Below are 22,227 nucleotides of genomic sequence, written 5' to 3'. Positions count from 1 at the left end.
AAAAAAAAAAAAAAGGAGAAGGAAAATTTAGGGGTGAGGGGAGCCGGAGCTGTGGCCTGCGGATGAACCCATCGGGGACTTTGCTTGGTGGGGTCATTCCAAGTTCAGGTCTTTCCCTCGCTGACTCTGCGAGAGCGGAGGAGCTGTCCATGGCTGAAGGGGGCCTGCTCTTGACGGCCTCCAGCCCCTGCTGCCAGCCCCCCCGGGGGCCCTGTAACACAAACCCATTTCCAGCAGGAGTTCTGTGGAGTGTGTGGAAAGTGCGCTGGTGGTGGGAGCCATATAGGTACACGCAGGTCATTCTGAGGCTGAGAGGGTGTAGGAGAGCCACCTCCGCCGATAAAAATGTGCCTGGCAGCAACGTGACTAAGTTATGTTTTCGAGTCTTCGGGTTGCTGTTGTTAAAGCAGGGCTAGCTTCACGTATTGAAGTGCATATCTTACATACAACAGTAAACAAAACGCAATAAACCAATGACCTCTTAGTTTTCACTGTAAACTGAATTCAGATATGTGTCTCTAAATACATTCTACACGTTTAAGGATAATTGCTGAAAACATGCAAAGACTGAGAACTACGGTATATGTAGTATGGACGTTACACAGTTGTGGAGCTAGCCATCCCTCGTTATAGTGCTGTCCACTTTTTGTGGCTTCACTGCATCACGGATGATCTGCTATATATCAAATCGAATAAAAGGAGTAATGTTGCAATAGTAAAGTTTTACAATGACATCACATTGCTCACATTGAAAAAAATGGAATCATATCACGTGAACCAACCTTAAAATGAATTCTAAGTTACAGATAGGAGTAATGCATGTTGAGTGCCAACTGAGTGAATGGAAGTGAATGGAAGTAATTGCTGCCCCCAAGGAATTTCTTCATTATTTATATTGAATTACTTAAACCGTAAATATACCTAAAACTGTGTGTCTATTCGATGCACTCACATCTTGTACATCAAAACATATTCTCCGATTCGACCAGTTTTTTGATACACCCCTCTCTGTGCACGGTTATGTTTTAAAAACAAGCTTTTAATGGATTTAAAGTGGCTCAAAATAAGCATGTCTGCAAGCATGTAGAATAACCCCCAACAATGTCAAATGGGGCCCATCTCTTGTTGGACAATCACAGAGCAAACAGCAAGTCCGGGGTGGCCAACTCATCAGGCAATTTGCACAGGCCGCCCAGCATGGGGCCTTTGAGTGGATAAGTGGTCCCTCCCATAACGTCAAGCGTAAGCCTGAGTGAGAGGTTGGCGGGGAGTTAATGACACGCTGACTGGTGGGGTTTCAAGCCCCCATGACATTTTTGCTTTCTATAGTCGGGGAGGTGTTTGTTTATTATTGGAGCCAGTCCGAAGTGACACTGGATTCATTTGCATTGATTTTATTGGTGACTCATTTAGCTCAGTGTTACTCATTTGAACAGAGTGTGTTTCAATGACAAGATTGGAATAATAAACCCTCCCGAATCAGAGAGGGAAGTGATGAAATGGCCCGTGACTCATTGAGGGAAAAAAATCCGGTTGTGTTACAGAGGAAGAGCAAATCAACATCCTGACTCTTTAATAACAATTTTTGTAACGCTGCAGTATGTGGCCGTGCAAACAAAAACTCTGGGAGGCTATTCTGACCCCTTGCAAAGAAATTCAAGCAGAAGCTGCAAGAATTGTGACGCTGTTATCAAATAAGAGACCCTATGTTAAAATGTAACTCAAGCTCTTAAGATGTTTTTGACAGAAATGCCTTCCAACTTCAGTAAATATGACCTACTTCATGCTGCAAATTCATTTTCAGTTCTTTACGGCCTACAAAAAAAATCTTGAAACTCCATTGTACCTAACTTGGAACAGTGCATTTTTACATACACACTGATTATTTTTGAAAAGAAATATTCAAATTATCCTCTAAGGGTTGATGACTTGAAAATTATGCTGCATATCATTTGCGTAATTTGCAATACGGTGCATTGTGCAAGGCTGACTGTGATCTGGTGAGGAGCGATCACATTACAGTTGGATATCTGTGTGTGACCGATCGCACTTTTTGTACTGTAGGATATTACTGGTCCGTTCATTTCAAACGTGCACAGTGGCACTCGCAGGAGCACTCTCACTAGCCTAAAGTACAGGATTTCAGGTGTAATTGGGCCCACGGCACAGCTTGGCTTGTCTAGTGTGAGTACGCCCTAATGTTGGTGGACCAGCCCAAGACTATTATGTGAAAGTTAATTGCAAGATTAGGTGACACTTGGGAGTATGAAACACAACAACTACAACTGTAATTCATCCAATTTCAATTCCGCTTATCCTCATTAAAGTCGCGGCTGAGCCGGAGTCCATACCTGTTGACTTTTTTATTAGAGGCGGGGTGCATCCTGGACTATGTTGTCCCTAGCTAAAAATATATATGCATTAAAAATAAATAAAAAACGTTTCCTTGATGCTTATGTGCTCCGTGGATGTCACGATCCACAAAGTGAGGCCGAAGCCAGGATTCCAAGCCAGAACTTGAGGACTGTGAGACAAACCTGCTTCCCTTATATTAAACTCATTCACTGCCATTGACGAATTTACTTGTCTTTTCACAGTCCGGCCATTCAATCCCAGGAATTTAACTTAACTTAACTTTTTTTGAAACATTAGGGTAAAATAGGGTCTGAAAATGTCTGGCAATGAATAAGTTAAAAAAAGATTTCATCTTAGTTAGTATTGTTATTTTGCGTGTGTGAAAGAAAACAACCTAGTCATTTCCAAGAGGCCGATAAGCATGTTAGGGACGTCTGGAATTTAAAGACGCTTGGTCTCGATGTTGGCGGGCAGATGCCAGCAGACAGAGTGTCTTGTTGACAAGAGTGTGATAGAAATGGAGAGCGAGGAGGAGAAAGCAGGCGGGGCGGTCGAAGTAAACAGCATAAAGGGAGAGATTGAAACGAGTTGAGAGGAGAGAGGGAGGGTGCGAGGGAAGGTGGCGGGGGCACGAGGGGAGGGGTGTGAGCCATAAGGGGAGGCGGAGGATGTGGGGTTGGTTTCTGTTCATGAGTAGAGGACCTCCCCATGAACTGTGCAGTCGCGAGCCGGGTCATTGGGGCGAGGTTGTCAGAGCGTGCCTGAAACAGTACACCCAGGGGTTCAGCCAGAGTTCACACACTCGGCGTGCAAGATCCATGTCTCTCTGCCATGCAGCACACACACACACACATCAACTCAGTCCTCAGGTGTGTGAGCGTGCGTACCACAAAATACTCAACGAACACTGAAGAAATATGGTCAGTCGTTTTGGGTTTGAACAGTCTCATGATGCCCATATGCTATGAGTGACGTCTTGTTTTCACACCAGTGTCTGCAAAGTTTATCTAGAGGAGACACGGTCAAGGTAAATATGCACACGGGGAAGCAAGGGCGGCCGCGGTGGTGGAGCAGATGGAAGGAGCGATACAGTGGCCCGGAACACCGTCGACAGCGCGTCGCAAAACGCAGCGAGGGAGAGTTTCTTTAATTCCAGTCGGTGTGGTTTTAAATAGGAGAGGCCACTAAGCCAGATTCCCCTCTGAGTGACTGAGCTCTTTGTGGCAAAGCTGTCTGCTTTATTCCCATTGAAGACAGCTTGGCCTATTGTCAAACCCGGAGCTTGAACTGGTGTTGAACCCAATTGTCAAACTTGCCGTGGAGCTTGGGACTTTGGCGGCGGGGGGAATGGAGTTCAGGGTTTTGGCAGGCTGAGGTTAAAATGTTTGTCATTTTCCAAAGTGTCGTGACTTCATAAGCTGCGGCTAATTTGGTTTGAGGAAGGTGGAGTTTCCTGTCCTGCCTTTTATAAGGCCTTTTTGATGATGGCCACCTTCCCCCTCTCTCGTGCGTGGATTATGTGTCATTGGAAGGTTTTGACGGACAGGCCCAGCTGTGGCAGTCAGGCGCCAGAGCACCACGCCCTCCAAGTCCAAGGCAGACACAAGGCCCGGGCCCAGAACAATCCTGCCTTTGTGAATCTACTGGAAATCATCAGCGGCATCCAAATGACCGTAAGCTGTAGATACAAGCCAGATGTTGGAATTCCTCGACTCAGTTCAATCTCAGTCCAGTCTGGCTCATCCAAGCCCGGCAGTGTAGCAGTGGCAGAGCGGTGGGCGGGTCTTGGGGATTATTCTGTTACATGAAACCCGCTTCAGCCTCTCGAGGAGAAGCGGGGGAGGTTGATTTGCCACAAAAAAACATTTTAAATGACTCACAACCTCCAACGGGATACAATAATAAACTATGAGGACAAATGTCACAAATGTCATTAATCAGGACTTTAACCCATTAGTTACCTCTCAATCTTAGGCTCTCTTGAAATTGCTTTATTCAGACGCCAAATAAATCCAAACTTTGACAGATTTACTCAACATATTTTGCAGGCCTGGCTATCCTGGTGAAAATGTAAGTTTGGTGGGGGTTTCAGGTTTAAATCACGGATTTATACATGAATGGACTAATAACTGGCACCTAGCGGCTGAAGTCGGAGGGTAGCCATCTTACGTCGCCACTGTTCCTGACAACTTCTGTTTGGTTTTCACTGAAATCTCCGTTATCAGTATGTATTTTGAGAGCCTCTCAAAGAACGAATTTCAGTATTTGCATTGACCATTCAGAATATCTGAGCATAGTGAGTCGTGACTTACAGAGGTCGGGTTTACATTTCGCAGTGATTTTTTTCCTGATGGGCTTTGCTTTCATTTCATTGCTGTGAAAACCACGTATACTTTTTTTTAACCACGCATACAGGACAGATAGGTAATGCTCAACTATGAAGGGTTGAATTTTCATCATAACGTGTGGACGAGCCACAAATCACAAAACGTTGGAAAACTCAAAGTCAGAACCAAATCAAGCGACTTGTATGTGATGAATTTCCCACCGGAAGAGATTAAGAAACGCCCCCTTACTGGACTTTGTTGTGTAAGAGCAAGCCCTTCAAAAAGCTTTGGTGTGAGCTTGAACAGCGATTGAAGGAAAGCCAGCAAACCCTCGATCAGGCCCAACACTGGTGACCTCTGGAGGTACAAATGGACAGAGATTCCCACAGAGGCACCCCCAACATCTTGTAGATAGTTTTACTACTTTTACCACCTACCTGTGGCTATATCCAAAAACATTTGAGACTTATTTGTCTTTTTGTACCTAATGGAATACTTTTTGTGTGTGACTCTTCCTTGCCGGTGGGTCAATGGCAAGGCTTTTCATATTATGACATCATACGACCACACAGAAGCTACTAAGGAGCAAAACAACCACAACTATGCAGGCCCCCACATGGCTTTGGAGTGAATCTCCAAAAATGAGGAGAAAATCGCCTGGCATGAGGTTTTTGGCATATGAAATGAAGTCAGACCCATGCTACCTCGAGCGTTTCGGGATGGGGGGGCGGGGGGGCGGTGCTATAAGGCTCTCCTGTGAACTCTCATCCTCTCCGCAGAAGGCCTAAGTAACGGCTCTCCAGAGGGATACTTTCATCCTGACGCACACACTTTGTATTTGGTCTGTTTCCATTTAGCTAAAAGTTCAGGTGTAGTTCACCAAGGCCGCCCGCCTGCCCACGTGACCCGCATCTAGGCGCCGGGCTCGGGAGGCCTTTGTTTGTGTAATAGAGCTCTGCGATCTCTCTGTAGCTTCTGTGTCAAGAGAACCTGAGAGAGACAGAGAGAGAGAGAGCGAGAGAGAGAGAGAGAGAGAGAGAGAGAGAGAGAGAGAGAGAGAGAGAGAGAGAGAGAGAGAGAGAGAGAGAGAGAGAGAGAGAGAGAGAGAGAGAGAGAGAGAGAGAGAGAGAGAGAGAGAGAGAGAGAGAGAGAGAGAGAGAGAGAGAGAGAGAGTGACGTCTGTGAAGCTTGTCATTCATCCAGCTCACGGCTACCCACGGAGCTTGAACTGAGGGCATTCCAAAGTGGTGCAGGTCTGAGGATGTCTGTGCTAGCTTGACTGCTGTTTGACCTTCATGTCCACACTCTGGGACAGGAGTAAATTAGCTAAGTGCAAGTCAAAGTAAGTCTCATGTCTTAACCTTCAAGTTTCAAGCAAGACCCAAGTTACTGCGGCAAAAATTCTCAACTCTTCTCTTCTTCTCTTCTCAATTAAATGCAGAACCGACATAAAGCTTAATTATTGTTTGACCAACTACGGGTGACCGAAACTGTGAAGTTAATGTAATTTACCTGTCATTGTGGATTTTGTAGCGAAAGACGAAGTTCCATGTCATGGTTGTTGTTTCTCTTATCTTTGAGATGGCTACTGAAAGTCGGCCGAAGTTTTCAGTCGGAATCGTAGAGGCGGACTGGCCTGGAGCTAGATTGGCGGTAGCAACAAAGTTTGGCCGTACAGATTTGGGATGAACGGTGTACGTGTTTGAAAAGGTGTCTCCACCTGTACAAATTACGCCGAATTCGTACAACTTGACAGATATGCATTACCGATTTCTAAACTAAGCACATTTCACACAGAGTAAGTACATTAGGTTAGGTTGAGATGAGATTTTTTTTTTTTTTTTTAAGTGTAAAGTTATATACATTTTGTGGGTTTTCTTTTAGGTAGAGTGTCATAAGAGTTTTCTAAAGTAAAATACCGGAAGTATGAAAAGCCTTGGCTCCCTATAGGGTGGGAACCACCAGCCTGTATTTCTTTGCTGAAACGTGTGTTGTGTGAGCATCGAAATGTAAAGAGATCACATCACATCACAAGGGGTGAATCTTTACATCGTGTTCCTTTCAGATGATAAAACAAGGATAGCAAACCACCAACCAAAACATATCTATCTATCTCATATGAGCGACTGCATCCTCTGACCCAAATCTGATTCACCTTGAACAAGAACAGCTCGCAAGAAAAAAACAACGCCGGGTCACAGAGTTCACTCACAACTGTGACAGTCTCGGTGAGGCCTGGCTCGTGTGGCAAAGAACACTTTTCAGGAGAGCTCTCCCGCTCCGGTGCCCGGTGGGCTTTCCAAATGCGACTATTGCGGCGGTCTGAACTTTGGTTCACCCTCCCACGCCCTTCCCCGGCGAGTGTTGTTGCCTTCTGAAAAGCAGCCTTCACTTGGCTTTGTTTGTCCCTCAGCGCTCGCCTCCCACTTTTGCGCCGCTGACTGCTGGCGCTGCAAAGCAGAACACTGGAAAGCACATGTGAAACACAGCCCCATGACCCAGAGGGATTTTTTTTTCTATGGATGCTCAAAGAGATTGTAATTGCGCTTGCTTTTCCTTTTGAAATTGCCAGAAAACTATGACAGTAGTGACAAGGCCGGAGCATCGGGTGGTGCCAAGCCCCTCTCTGAATCGCTGCATACTGTCATTCTTGCGACGAATGACTCAGCTGTTTGTGGCAGGCAACAATTTTGCAAATGCATGTACCATGTCCACGTGTTTTAGCGGTTCCGAAGATAACGCCACAAAACTCGCTCAGTGGCACTGCCTTGTGAGGTTAAAAAAAAAATTACCCGTAAGTGGGTGGACATGTTTTTCATTACGGGGAGCAAGAAAAAGTCTCAGGGCATGCGTATGCCCAAAAGTAAACAAGTCAGACATTTGGGGTGCATTCACTTTGATCAACTCCAGTTAGGGAATTTTCTCAAATGAGCCCCAAATGGAAGCATGGATGATGCTAAATTGTGAAGCATTTTTGCCTTTGTCTACTAACGTGGAATTGAATTCAATGGAAGCCTCAGCATTCTGTTAGTCTTTAGGTCTTGAAGTCAATCTATAATCTATGAACATGAGTCAGTGGCAGATCTACCAGGGGCAAGAAAGCTCACGCTAATTTCGACACTCCCCGTTTCTTCGGTAGGAAAAATTATGCTTCTGCTGCTCCTCATCACAAAGGGGCACGTTTGAATTGTATCTGCAGATGGCTCCTAAATGCTGTGATGTAATTGCCAGTTTTACATTGCAGGCCCCAACTCATTTCTTTCAGTGGATATTACGGACATTTCTCTGCATTTACCAGAGAACAGCAAGTGTTTTAAATTTTTTGTCTAATCTTTATTGCGGCTCCAGCTCGCTGCGCTGCTGCTGTTCTTATCTTTTTGACTTGATATGATGTTCTTAACGAGCCCGAGGCAGTGCGACACAAGCGCTTGTGTGTGCAGCCATAAAAGATTAGGATTTATTTCAGAACAAACGTTATTTGCTTGCCTCACACTGGAATATTTCCTACGTGCCTTTTTACATCACATCTCCTCGTGCCCTTTATGGATTTGCATGGCTTTACTACATTTATCTACTGTGCTTGTGTGTGTGTTTTGACTGACACCCTCTGGGCTTGTTGCTCCCCTCGACCTTTAACACCACTGTGTACAATAAATCTGGCCGGTTGACAGGTCAACTGAGGCGTCGCGGCTGGCCCCTTGCCGTGGGTTAGACCTGGGTCTTTTTATCACGCTAGTCGTCCCGTGATGGATGAAGCCCAAGTGCCGAGTGGCCTGGCGGTGGGGAGAGAGGTAGATAATGTGTCGACACAAGCGCCACCTCACCGTCTTTCCTTTGCACAACCCTCAGGTCAGGACAAAGTCCACTTGTCCAAAGTACTTTATTGCAGTTGATAGTCCATCTCTAACTTGTGTCTGATAGTGCCTGTTGAGTGTGCTAAACTACTGACAACATACTGTAACTCCCAAATTCCACACAGAAATAATGTCATTTCAAGCATATACTTGCAGAAAAGGGAAAATGGTCAAAATAGCAAATTAGGTCCATTATTTTCAATCATCAAATACCGATTTTTTTTTTTTTTCATTATTTTTTGCATTAAGCCCTCAGCTTTTAAGACACATTCCACAACCCTGTGCGGACAGCCGTACAAACTCCAGATTTGCCATCTCATAATAATTATACAACATTCCCCCACCCTTGAGGTAGGATTAAAACTAAAAATAAAAAACATGGAGAGCATGCAGGAAACATATAAAAGGGTAAAATTCCTTTGAGATCAAATTGCAAGTTTGCGGTCAGGGACTTCGTGTCTCACTAACTCACATCTTGGCCTTTTTCAAATGAGTAACACAAGAGTGGACAAAACCTGAACACTCACATATTTCATCTCGATCACTAAAGTGATTACACCCCTTTCAGTGAACAGTATGACTGAGTATGTGACTGAGAGCCAAAATACAACAAAACTGCTAACCATTCACACCTGACACCTTGTAAAACAAACGAGTCACATGACACAGGGAAGGACCAATCGGACCCATTTAAGGGTGTCTCGCCTTTTTTTTGCCTGCAGTTTAGACATTAATGGCTTTGTCTTGAATTATTTGGAGTTATACAAGCTGTACATGGACCACTTTAATTGTCAATTGTTGTCCTGTGAAAATACATAAAAAGAAATTGACATTAATGTAAGTGGCGTACCTACTTTTGTTACATACTGTGCAACATCATTTTAATACTAAATCACAAAGGTTTATTTTTTTAAACAGACTTTTTTTTAACAGATGGGAAAGGCACAATTGGAGTGCATTAATTACCCCTGTGTGCTAAGTTAATATTTCATTTGAGAACACATGGCAAGTATGCGGTCAAGGGATGCGTGTCTGGTTTACTCACATCTTGGCCCTTTTAAAATAAGTAACAATGGAGCGGACAAAAATGCATACTGACTTGCCATCACATGTGTGCAGGCAGTTTGAATAAGAAAAAATGCCAAGCGTAAACATTGTGGCTTCTGGTCACAGCTGAGACAGCAATGCAATGCCCTCCACCCCCACCACCCGCCAAAAAAATCCTCTGCTTCCACCTGCGCTGGGTCAGTCACCCTGACGCTGAAGGCCTTCAGTGGGGAAAAGGGCCTTCCAAGCCCCTCTTTGATTTATTCAGTATTTGGCTAACCTTGCACTGAACCTGCCCCGAGAGTTTTCAAAACCATTTTAGTTCTCCTCTTCCAGCATACGAGAGCGACGTGCCTCCCCGACCTATTTCCATCCCAAGGAGCAACTCCGTCCCGCTCTGATTTCGCAACAGCTCGGCCTGACAATGAGAAACAGGCCCCACAGAGGAGGCCCGCCAAGCTCCACCTTCCTCAACCAATGGGGGGTCACCTAAGGATCGTAATGTGCAGCTCTACGGAGAGGTACACTCAGACTGGGTTGGGATTGTTAGTTACTCTCTTCTGAGTGCAAGAGGGCATGCCTGGATTTCACGCCACACTCAATGCGAGGTCAACAAACTGTAGTCCGTGTGCCACATACGGCCCTCTCAGTTCTATAATCCAGCCCACCGAGTATTACATTATCAAGAGTCCAGTAGTATTTGTTATCTTCAAAAAATAGAATTGTTTAACTTATTCACTGCCAGACATTTTCAGACCTTCTTTTACCCTAACGTTTTAAAAATATATATAAATAAATTCCTGGGATTGAATGGCTGGACTGTGAAAAGACAAGTAAATTTGTCAATGGCAGGCACTGAATGAGTTAAATAATATGTATTATTTCTTATTTACCCACGTTTGCTCAAATCCTCTTCTAATTGTAACGTTGATTGATTGATTGACTGACTGACGTATTATGAGCATTTTTTAATAAGCATTTTTTTGATGCAATACAACTTTAAAGGATATAGGACTTGCTGATTCTGATGAGTGAAACATATCAGGTCCTAGATTGCACGTAGAACTTGCTGACCAACGGTGACAAATCCGAAGCAGAAGGTTCTATCTCCAATTTCAACTTCTAATATATCTGAGTCCACAAAGATTTAAATCACGGTTGGAGTATATCAAGTCCACTTTCGACAGTCAATTGTTCCATTCAGAAGATTAGGGGTAACTCTCAAAATATGAGATCCATTTTCTTCAAAAGGAACATGGACATGGAACCCATTCATTCTTAGTGAATGTATAAAAGAGTATTTCAAAACAGTCCCGTGCAGTGTCCGCAAGACCAATACGTCAACCTCACAATCCACTAGGATGACACCATTGACAAATTGGACACGTTACGGTGACAGCACCTAATGAATATGTATTAAATCAGCTCTGATATGAATGTCAGAGTAAACCCACAGAACAAGTGAAAGCATTGCACTTGTGCTGACTCACAGGTAGTGCGCCATCGATTTAATGTGTGACATTGACTTTTTGTCCCCCTATAAAAGAGCATCAATGGCCATTTTATGTGGTGCATGAGATGGAGTTGGGACGTGGTGGCAGAAGACCACACTGAGTCTGACCGAATACATCTTTGATCATCAGAGACACCTACTTGACAAAGTCCTGATCGACATGCTCATCATGTTCTTGGAGAACTCCACCCAAGTTCAACAGTAGATAACACCCAACAACTCCTCGTTTTATGTCTTTGACAATATACTCTATCACGGTCACTGAACATATGCCTGACATACTGCCACAGGCATCAAAATCCAGATGCTAAATTATTGAACTGCACACAAAATAGGTCATCTCTAGAACTGCATTTTATTATCTTGATTTTATGCAAATAAAAACCAAAAAGTTAAAAAAAAAAATCTGCCTAAAAAAACAAGGGGCACAGGTACAGACCTACACATGGCTTCTAAGAAGGCATCTCTGTACAGTATATACAAACACACATGCGGAAACACACTTTCAATGACATTCGAACAAGCCTGTCCTTTATCACATATATTTCACCCTGCAGATTCATCAGTCCCTCTGCGATGGCGTCTTCTCCACCTCCAAGTACTGTAAGGTCCATAGTTTCCTATTTAAACTCAGAGGTAGCGAGGTCGCCTTGAACCCGCGTCGAGGCTCATGTCCGTCCTTTGAATGTGTTCATGCAGGTATAACTCCCCGTAAACTTATGGATTTCTTCAAGTGCAACTTGTGGCATGAAGCTGGAAAGTTGAGAAAGGACAGGGTTAGAATATTCGTGATTCGAAGAAAGGTTGAAAGGAACACAATTGGGACCCAAGGTCACCTTTTGAGAACGACAAGCGCATGCATTGTCCAAGGCAGGTAGAGAAAAGCCACATCTGCACGGACCGCATCCACAGTCTTTTGGGCAACCACCTCCGGCCTAAGAGGTGGAAACAACTGAGGGAATCTAGGAAACAAATGACATTGTGATTAGGATAACATGAAAACGAATCAGGCTCTTACGATGAGGGCTAGATGGCAGTTTTTTCAATTTCAACGTCTGGTCATCTCTGCTTAGACCAGAGGTGGGCAACTCCGGTCTTCGAGCGCCGATATCCTGGATGTTTTATGTCTCCTTGCTCCAACACAACTGATTCAAATGATCAGGATTGTTGTCCGCACCTTGCTGCTGAAACCGGAATTGCCCAACCCTGCCTTAGACAATGTCCTTAGGTGCAGTGTATTTTGGGACCTTTTACAGATCAAAACATTGAGAAATGTGTGCTGTACCAAAAGGAAATGAGCTGCTCGGTGGAAACAGGGTTTAAGTCCAAATTTCTATTTTGAGTCATAGGTATTGTACAGTGTACCCTTGCCTCATAGAAACAGGCTTTGGTCGATAAAAAACGACTATTTTGGAAAACTGTGTTCTTGTCTAACCCAAAACAGGATTGAGGAGCTTCTATATATACCGAGGGGATTGAAAAAAAGGGAAAAACTAAACAGGTTTAGTTTCCCACCTGACTCTCATGCCCTGGAACATTTCGGTGTTGGTATGGAAGGGAAGAACTGTGGTGCAGCCAACGCCGGGACAGTCCAGGAGGCCGAGCGTCAAGCTCTCCATAAAGGCCAGAGATGAGGCCTTGGAGGTGCAGTAGTCTATGGCCCCGGGGATAGGCGACTGGGACAGGATGGAGTTTATGCACACGACGTGACCGTGCTGAAGCTCCAGCATCCGAGGCAGAAAGGCCTTTGTGGTCTGACAGAAGAATGGAGGCAGGGTAAGAGATGTTATAAAAAAAAAAAAAAGAAGGGAATGAAATAGAGTCAAGAACTGGCCAAGAGTCAAGCCACAGATTATTTTTCCATTTCCATTTAAAGAATAATTGAATTTCCGTCTGCATATTTCAGTCTTATGATGTCCATTTAGAATAATGATGCCATGACTTCCACAGCCCCCCTCTAAATGTTTCAGGAAATGAAGCCTTCAAAAACATTCCAGTTAACCTGAACCTACGAACTTGTCAAGCTTGACAAGTTTGAAGGTTCTTCAAAAGGAATTCCCATGTTGAGCCTTTTATATCCTTTCCATCGAGGGATTCCTTATTTCAATATTGCTAGCTTCACGACATTTTCGAGGAAAAGTAATGACTACTACTATGTGGAACTTGTCCATTGTGTTTTAATTTTAAGCACACCAATCCCGCATACTTCCTTGCATCTGCTTTAACCAGACCAATAGAAGTAGTCTGGCCATAAAAGGCATACTGCTCATAGTAATCCAAGGTTTCTAAGTGTAAATTGTGGCAAGATATGCCGCCGCTGCTACTGCTAATAATGCTAGTACCCCTATTCAGGCTAGCATTGATAGACCCAATGCTACGCTTAATAATATTGCTACTATTACTACAAATTATTACTACTACTAATGCTACCCCTTGTACTACTACTACAGACTATTACTAGTCTGCTTTCTTTATCAAAGAGGCTGTACTTATGATACTACAGTTAAAACTACTACTACAGTACTTCTACTAGACACAGCTACATTACTTGTAGTAAATCATTTTTGGACAATTCATTATAATAGAATAATTTCCTGCTGCCCATGCTAAAGTAAATACATTTTTAAAAAAGCGTAGCATGGTTTTGCTGTGGTTTGGTGCTAGCAAAACAAAACAGCCAAGATTCGAACACTCAAATCTTTGGCAAAATGCTGGTGCTGCTGGGTGGCTGCGGATCACTTCATAGAACGGCTTGCCCAATGACCGAAGGTTTGGCTGCTTGAACTTGGCTGTTTTGTTTTGTTTTGCTGCTGTTTTGCTCTTGCTGGTGTCTCCAAGCACGACCAGCACAAAAACACAACAAAACCATTTTTTTTAGCAGGGGCAGAACGGGGGCTGGGAATGACTGGACAAGAAGACAAAAGAAACAAACAAAAAGGTTCCCTGAAAATCCTGCTTACCCAGAACTGTCCCATGGTGTTGATGTGCTGTGATTTCAGTAGGGCATCGTCGTCGCTGTCCATCAGACTTTTGCCGTGGACCACAGCTGCATTGTTCACTAATATCGTAACATCTCCCACCTGATAGCAGAACATGAAAAGGGGGGAAAAAAGACAAAACATTGGCAAGTGCAGCGCATGTCTGTTTCCATGAGATAATGCATTTTGCTGCACCAGAGCTGTCATCAACATTCTCCGCTCTTATTTTGAGATTTCAGTTGAAGTAAATCTATATGCCAGATGGGAAGGAGAGAGAGATGAAGCAGCTCTGAGCCAACATGCACGCTCATAGGCTGGGAGGTGGAATCACAGGGAAACATTTCACATTTCATCAATGTGGAGTACCTTTTCTCGAACAACCTTGGCTTGCTTGTAAACCTCCTCCCGATTGGCCACGTCGCAAAGGAAATAGTGGCACTCTGTTCCCGACAGAGAGATCTCTGCGGCTGTCTCTTTGAGGCACTTCTCCGTACGGCCCCACAGGATCACCTACCACAAAAGTGATGGGCTTAGAGCTAAAAATCAAGACAATGAAGATACTGTCAGGTTGGAAATTTCCAAACCAAACAAATTCGAAGGTAGTCAAGTTCATGTCAAAGTAATGTGAGCCACTGGTCACCCCACCCACCTCTACTAGGAGACCAATAAGAGTACAGATTTTGGTATTGTGACAGCTAGGCGGGGAGCTAACTGGTTACCAAGAAAAAGATGACCAAGAAAGACAATCAATGAAAGCATGGTTTGTGTTTTAACTTGTAGAGACAGCACGACTTCATCAAGTTGCCATCGCCAACTAGCGCATAGCGGATCCACTTGTATATGGTGCATGCAGCAGTCGCCTCATCCAAAAAAAAAAGAATAGGCCTTGACACTATAACTTTTTACACAATCAGATTCATTTCTGGAAAAGGCACCATGACTACCCCCGAACCTCAGAACTGAGGCAAACGTGCTAACAACTTGGTCCACTGTGCTCTATAACAAAGCGCACTCAAACATGTAGACTCCTGAATGCCATACTTATGTAAACAAACATAACAAAAATAAACACCAATACAAATCAACTTACATAAAAGTATGATTTCTTACAAAGCAGACAAGGCCAAAAAAACAAATACAAAGTCTTTTACATCCCATCTTTGGGGTGAAAGACAAATCAATCCCATGTAATTCAGTCCTCAGCCATGGCGAACAAACTACTGTAAGGGCCTTTCACAATATTTCTAGCAGTGAGACCATGTCAAACTGCGCAGATAAGCAACAGTCTTTTCATTGAGAGAACAGAGAGGCCATATTCACTTCGACAAATAGTTTTGAGCCAGATTAAAGGCATGTGTGTGTGTGTGTGTGTGTGTGTGTGCGCGTGTGGCAGGGGGTGGGTAAATTTGCTGCCATGTGAATGAACTGTCTCTTTATCCACCCCGACACCAAATGAAGAGACAGTCATCTGGGCAGGGAACACGGGATTGGGCAGCGGGGTGGTGGGGTGGGGCGGGATGGGACATGGTGGTGCGAGGCTGGGGGGGAGGAGTACTAGTGATTGGGCAATTAGATCTGTCAGTCTCCGGGGTCAGGGAAAGGTAATGAAATCAGGGGGTGAGCCCTCCTCATCTCTCCAAACACAAATTCTCAAAGAGATTACACGGCCTTTTGAGCAGATGAGCCCTGTCATTTCTGCTCAGGAAGTCTGAAAACGTGCGCAAAGTGCTGAGGGCGCAAGTGTGCGATTTGGCCGCTTGCCCACGGCGACTCGGGCTAATATCTGAGGGGGGGGGGGGGGGGGGGGGGTGAGTGTGGGAGGTGAGCACCAGTGGCTCAGACCATGCTGGCCCATTGATCAGCTCATCTGTAGTTTTATGTTAGGGATGAACATTTGAGTTTTAATTGTTATTTTCTCTCTCTTTCAAGACAAATGGGGTGAGACTGGATCAACAACAGTTGTGTGGTGCCTGCCGCATTAGCCACACACATGGATCTGTGACATCCTACATTTCTTTGATATAATTTTTTTTTTTTTAAATCAATGAATCACTTAATCACTGTTGAATTAATAAATACTCAAATGTAGTGCTGCCCTTAAGTGAAAATTAAATTCACAATTCACATTTACACGAATTGACGAGAGTATTTCGGTTACTTGGTGAGTGAAATGCTGCTTCCACGAGTGAAAACACAATCCATGCTTTTACTGTCGAAATGGGTGGCCACGTGTTTCGTCAGGGTCTTCGGCATTTTCCAATCAAGCTCCGATACTCTGGAATGCCTAACATGCGAAAATAAGAGTGGCTACCTCTGTAGAAATATTTAAAACTCAACTTAAGACGTATATGTCTTTTGCCTACACTCTCGCATTTGGCTAAAAACCACACCAAGTCTGCAATTAATCTCTGGCCCAGCCTCACTCACTGACATCTGGATTTTGGCCTGATTTTCTTCCGCTTCTCTTAAAAGGAACTGTAAAAGCTCAAGGGCTTCGAATAGATAGAGTACTTCTATTTTAGAGTTCAAAGGTAATTCACTATTTACAGTTTATTGGATTTTGAGACACCCAATGATGCTTTACAAAAGATATCAGGACTGTTAAGGTCATCTACCTTAGTGAACAAGTGGTGTGCAAGGTGTTCTTCCAATGTGTCCACTGTAGCAGCAGTGCAGCATGGGCCTTTGCATCTTTGCATGAATGGCCATTACTGTTGCTGTTTGGCAATGGGCTACAATCAGAGGCTAAGCAAACAAGGACAGTTGACACCACCAGCTATGAGCCTCTGCTAACTTATTAGAGTTGATTGGTTTTTTGTTTGCCAGGCCAAGAGAGATAAGTGCAAAGCAGACAGGTCCTGATGAATAAGTGAGAGCTTTTAATAGGATTGGATTCTTGCAAACAATGCTGACAAAGAACCCCCACACCTCCGCCCAAAAAATCTCATTAAATGTCAGCCCTCTAACCGTGCTCACCTGTTTAAAAAAAAAGAAAAAAGCACATTTGATTCATTCAGGTTTATCAGCCGTCACAACGCACAATAAGCTCAAAGCAAACAAGGATTAGCAAAATTGAAAGGAAACAGTAAGAAAGCCGTTTTAATTAACCCCTGTAACACCCACCTCTCAATCAGTCGAGGGAAGTCGACTTATTGAGTTAGTCTCTTCTGTTACATGGAAATTTAGACCCGGATGAAATATAAGCAGACAGTGCGGTCGGTCCAAGAACATATCAAACACTGTGTGCATACAAACGTTTTGAGATCAAATTAAGCTCAACTGTAAAGATTACCATGCATTTTAGGCTCCTCCTGAAACTTAATGTAAAAGCCGAATATTAATAACTTTTAATGAGTTTTGGGTAGTAGTGGGTTAGTGACGTAGTGAATGTTCACTTGTTGCCGGAGAAGCGCTCGTATTCATTTTCACAGTCAACCGAAAAAGATCATTCGCTGCGTACTGTGGCCAATTGAAGTTTGGCTCTTCTAAATTGTGCTAAACAACCAATTGTTGAGGCAAGCGGAAGCATCACCAAGCCACAGTTCCACAGCTTGAAACAACTGGGCGCACCATTCGCTTAGCCGCAACTCGACGACAGTCACATGTTGCACTCCGATGTCCGACCCCCCTTTCAATTTCACACCCGCCGCAGTAAAGAGCTACAGAGGAGGGAGAGGCGGCACACACAGAGGGGGCAGCGGGAGTTCAGGAGGCAGTCGCCTGCTGCTGTCTAATTACTGCAGAGACAGCAAGGTCAGTTGCAGGGCAATACCCAGCTGGGAGTGGTGTGCTTCCCGCCTCCGGGACAAAACACACACTCTCACACACACACAAACCTGTTGTCAGCACTGTGGCTTTCAACCAGGTCGAATTGCACATTTTCTAGGCAATGAAGTACAAATACTTCATTTCTAGATTAAGCAGGCATCCGTACTTGAGTATTATTGTTTGTTTTTTTTCTTTTAGTCCACAAATTTGAAAACTGATATTTACATTCTACTCTGCATTGCCCAAATTGGCTTGTCACTTTTTCAATCTTTGCGGTGGATGACATAATACAAAGACAAAGAGGTAAAGTCAATCGCGATTGAGATCTTGATTGACTTAGATCTTGGGGTCTTATAAAGGTGGAAATAAACAGGGACCACAGTGATATGGAGAAATGAGAACCACGCAGCATTAATAACGATGATGTAACTGATGAAGCAAATCAAGATATTCCCCATTACGGCCTAATTTAACCGAAATGTTTGATACTGGCGCCGTGATTTGTGGCGAAGACCTGTCCTGCGCCAGCCTAAAAGCCACATGCTTCTGCCATTTAAAACAATTCTCGGTCTAATTTGAAGTAATCCAAATATGACTTTTGTTTTTCCTGTTTTACCATAGGCTAAAATAGCTTTTTCTTTGCCATTTGGTTCACAAAGTTAGCAAAGCCCTGTTTTGATCCCATAAAAGTTGAGCCAGTGCTAGCTAGCTCTTAAACAACAACAATGGGGATTGTACAGAGTACGACTGAGTCAAAAATTCATTTTTGAGATTCGAACATACAGTCGTTAGCTAGCTAACTGCGCGTCACGCTTGCACTGGATAACCGCTGATGCAAATGAAGGCGCTCAAGTGTTTATATAGTGGGCAGAGTTTTATGTCCCCGGAAAAAATAAATAAATAAATAAATGAAAAATTTGAAATGATAAAAAACTGTTTAACGCTATACCTCCTTAAAGAAGTACCACTATATATAATTCTTAGCCTTTGCACACGTTTTCAGCAAATACCTTCAAACATGTATAACGTACTCAGAGACATCTCAGAATTCACTCTACTACTGGAATTGAAGTTTCCACACTTCTTCAAGGGTCTTTTTATACACGTGTCAGTACTTCTACTAAGTGCACAGTATGAGTACTTTTGACACTTCTGCTGAGAGATCTTTTTTTTTTTGGGAAGCCGTGCCGAAGAATTCTTTGGTTTATTGTTTTGGAGCGTCGTTCTGCAACAGCTCTCCGTTCTCCTCCTTGAGTCCCATCTCCGAGGATTCATTCATCAACTCTGCAGTTTGCCTTTCATGCAGCGTGGAAGTCCGCGCAGAGGAAAAAGGAAATTCTGGCCTGACACTCACAAAGGAGGGACAGTGGGGGGGTTGGCGCCGGTTCACATCAGAGGTTAGCCTCATTCAAAATGGCCCCGCTGTTTCCTCTTAGCGTCTATGCAGGCAGGAGGTAGTTTGTCGCGCACATTAGCACAGGTGTTGTTTTCAATGCCTTCACACCTTTGTGGCAGCCCAACAATGTGACGCTGAAAAGCAGGGCGACATCTTTTGTTGTGCAGCTGCACTCTGAAAAATACTTTTTTTTTAAAAAAATCTCTGTCTTTCTTCTGCTGTTCTGTTTTTTTTTTTTTTCTTTTGGACACTTTGATTAATTGACACCTAAGGTAACGTGTCCAAACTTTTTTCTCTGAGAGCCAGAAACAAAAAAATTGAAGGATGCAAGAGCTAATATTCAACATTTGAGGATCTTGGGGGTGGTCCATGACCCTCCACTGCATAGAAATAGATCCACCTCTGCAACGAGCAGAACCCCACATTCGAAACCAAAACAAGCGCAACCTTTAGTAAGATGACTTTATTGAAAGATGTTTTAACTTGAGGATCTTTAAAGTCATACTGTATGTACACAAATCTGACCTTGATACGGAGGAGAAATTGGAACCAACTTTTTTTTGGCTGCTGAAATGTTATTTATCTTTCTTCACAGGGGAGTTTAGACGAAAAACTACGTTAGTTAATAGTGTCTTCGAACTGTTGCATATTGCCGTCGGGTGGAATCATGGCATCTCCATAATCACAAATTTTCAGGAAAGGTGCCCCTTGCCCAAAGTCTGCTGGGATCTGCAGACAATGAATGGAAGCTTCTGGTCCATAAATGTATAAGACAAGGGGACACTTTATTAGGCCCACTCGCACCATCCAAAGCAGAATGTCACCACAGTTTTTGCCCCAAGAGCTAACTTACAAATGTGGTGGCTCAAAAGAAAATTAGGAGCACTTACACAATATGTAATGATGCCCAATACAGGAAACTTTGGCAGCTCCTGAACTGGATCTCATCTTATTCTATGTTGTGGCTGGTCAGTGTCCATATAAATGAAGAACCCATGATTGGTAATATAGCAAACAGAAAGGGGACTGTGGTTATATGGTTGCAAATCAAAATCAAAAATTGCCTTTACAAAAGATGCTCAGCTGTGATTGGTACTGTCAGAGAAGAATTCATTTCTACAATCTGTTTATGATTGTGGTCATAGTTTGCATGAAAGCTGTTTCTCATATTCATTTTGCAACGGGAAGAAACAAATATGACAATCAGTGTCCATCAAAAGTCAAGTATTGGGCACTAGTTGGCGTGCAGCCGTTGTATTGGACGGGTTTACCGAGTAACGTGTCCTCTGGATGACTCCTTTACATGCCTTTTCACAGTGCGCCTCATCGACTTGTCAATCCCAACTCAGCCCTTCCCACAACACGCGTCACGTGTCAGCTCCGCTGCTGTTTAATCACACCAGCAGTCGGCCGTAAAACCTCTGCGTGACCCCAGCCGTTGTGTAATACTCCAAATTGCACACACGCCAATCCGCAGACACAACAACAAGCGTGCACAACAAGTGGAACAAGCGGCACTTTGTATTACCTTCCTGGCGCCCTGCTTGGCAAACTCCTTGGCCAGGTGGCGTCCGATGCCGCGTCCCCCTCCCGTGATCAACACCACCTCGTCGGTCAGCTGCTTCCGTCTGCTCGGCACCAACCACCACACCGCCGAGCGCAGCACGTAGAAGAGCACTTGGACCGGGAAGATGAGCACCCGACACGCGCTCCTCAGCTCCATGCTGGCGAAAAGTCTTGGCTCGGGTGCACTTTTCTTCGCAAAGTCTTCACCTGCTGCCCTCGCTGCTCATACGCACCTTGTCGAGATTGTTCGCACACTGCAAAAAGTGGCGTCCGAAATTGGGGACGTCGACGGGGCGCCGCTTTGCTCGCACATCCCGCCTCAAAGGCGCCGCACCAAACTTCTGTGCGCTCCGCAAGCCGTCGTGCGCCGTTTTTATACGCGCGCCTCCCGCCGAACGTGGAGCGTGGAGCCGAGCCGGGGTCAGGCTGCAAAGGCGCAGGAGGAGGGGTGGGGAGAAGGAGCATTGGTGTGGGGGGTTGCAGTAATCCTGATTGGCACACTCACTGGTGTGGAGGGCCTCCAAAAAGTGGCCACCCCACTGTGCTCCAGGTGCGTGACCAACCCCCCCCTCAGAAAAAAAGTTAGTTCACCTCCATTGATAGCTGCACTATTAAAAAGATAATTCAACGTTGTTGTTCTTCATTTGGCTTATCGGTTGGGCAAAATAAACACAAAACTTATCAATCAGGATTCAAACACTTAACACCCACCCACATTGTGACTCCACCGCAAAACCGGTTTGAACTGGAAAATCGATTTTTGATTTAAAATAAGAATGTACTGTATCTAATCGAGCCAAATCCTATCGTTCCACATTGACATATATCGAGATACGTATAGAATCGTGTTTTATTGGAGAGATGTATCTTTAAAGTAAGTGGCACATTTACAGTACTGACATGTTAATTCAAATGTGTAGAAAATGACTGCAAAATGTCATTGCATCATACTCTCTTGAAATGAGTTGTACCATATCAAATTTAATCGTAATCCCACTGAGTTGAACCGAACCTAATCGTTCGACTGAGAGAGAGAGAGTAGCAACGCAAAAAAATAATTATGCTATTTTGCTGGTGGGCTATTTTTTTAGACCACTGGCATCAGGTTGGTGACCCCTGAGTGTACTCGCATAAATGATATTACTCTATTCACATCTGAACAGTAAAAAAGTGGGTTGCTCAAATATGATATGCAAATATATCCTCACGAATCGCATTGCTCACACCCACATAGGATTACTAACAATATATGCTAATAAAACCACACAAATGACTGACATGATTTCCCATATCTTGCTCGTTGTTAAGATGATACTTCTATACTTTTATGTACTTTAATTTTTTTAATACATATGACAAAATTGTGCTCATTCAAAATGAAAACATGTGTCATCTTCCAAACCGCTTATCCTACAGGGTCCCA

General features: G+C 44.0%; 1 protein-coding gene across 1 annotated transcript; it reads right to left on the bottom strand.

The window, feature by feature from the left end:
• Window positions 1–11,432: 11,432 nt before the first annotated feature.
• On the bottom strand, window positions 11,433–21,269 carry dhrs3b (dehydrogenase/reductase (SDR family) member 3b). Its single transcript, XM_086041891.1, has 6 exons — window positions 20,767–21,269; window positions 14,441–14,584; window positions 14,057–14,176; window positions 12,612–12,850; window positions 11,933–12,058; window positions 11,433–11,849 (listed from the first exon to the last, which is right to left on the bottom strand). Exons 1-6 carry the CDS (start codon window positions 20,959–20,961, stop codon window positions 11,765–11,767), a joined length of 909 nt encoding a protein of 302 aa, XP_085898017.1. The 5' UTR covers window positions 20,962–21,269; the 3' UTR covers window positions 11,433–11,764.
• Window positions 21,270–22,227: the final 958 nt, after the last annotated feature.

This window comes from Filicampus tigris, chromosome 9 (genome assembly GCF_054856515.1).
Source record: "Filicampus tigris isolate MCC_2025a chromosome 9, RoL_Ftig_1.0, whole genome shotgun sequence".
Taxonomy (NCBI): domain Eukaryota; kingdom Metazoa; phylum Chordata; class Actinopteri; order Syngnathiformes; family Syngnathidae; genus Filicampus; species Filicampus tigris.
This window is presented reverse-complemented; position numbering and strand designations above follow the sequence as displayed.

Coding starts and splice junctions, on each gene's coding strand:
- dhrs3b (XM_086041891.1), bottom strand. CDS start 20,961: ATGGAGCTGAGGAGCGCGTGTCGGGTGCTCATCTTCCCGGTCCAAGTG. Junction 12,851..14,056: donor ACACCATGGGACAGTTCTGG/GTAAGCAGGATT, acceptor TTCTTCTGTCAG/ACCACAAAGGCCTTTCTGCC. Junction 11,850..11,932: donor GCGCTTGTCGTTCTCAAAAG/GTGACCTTGGGT, acceptor TCAACTTTCCAG/CTTCATGCCACAAGTTGCAC.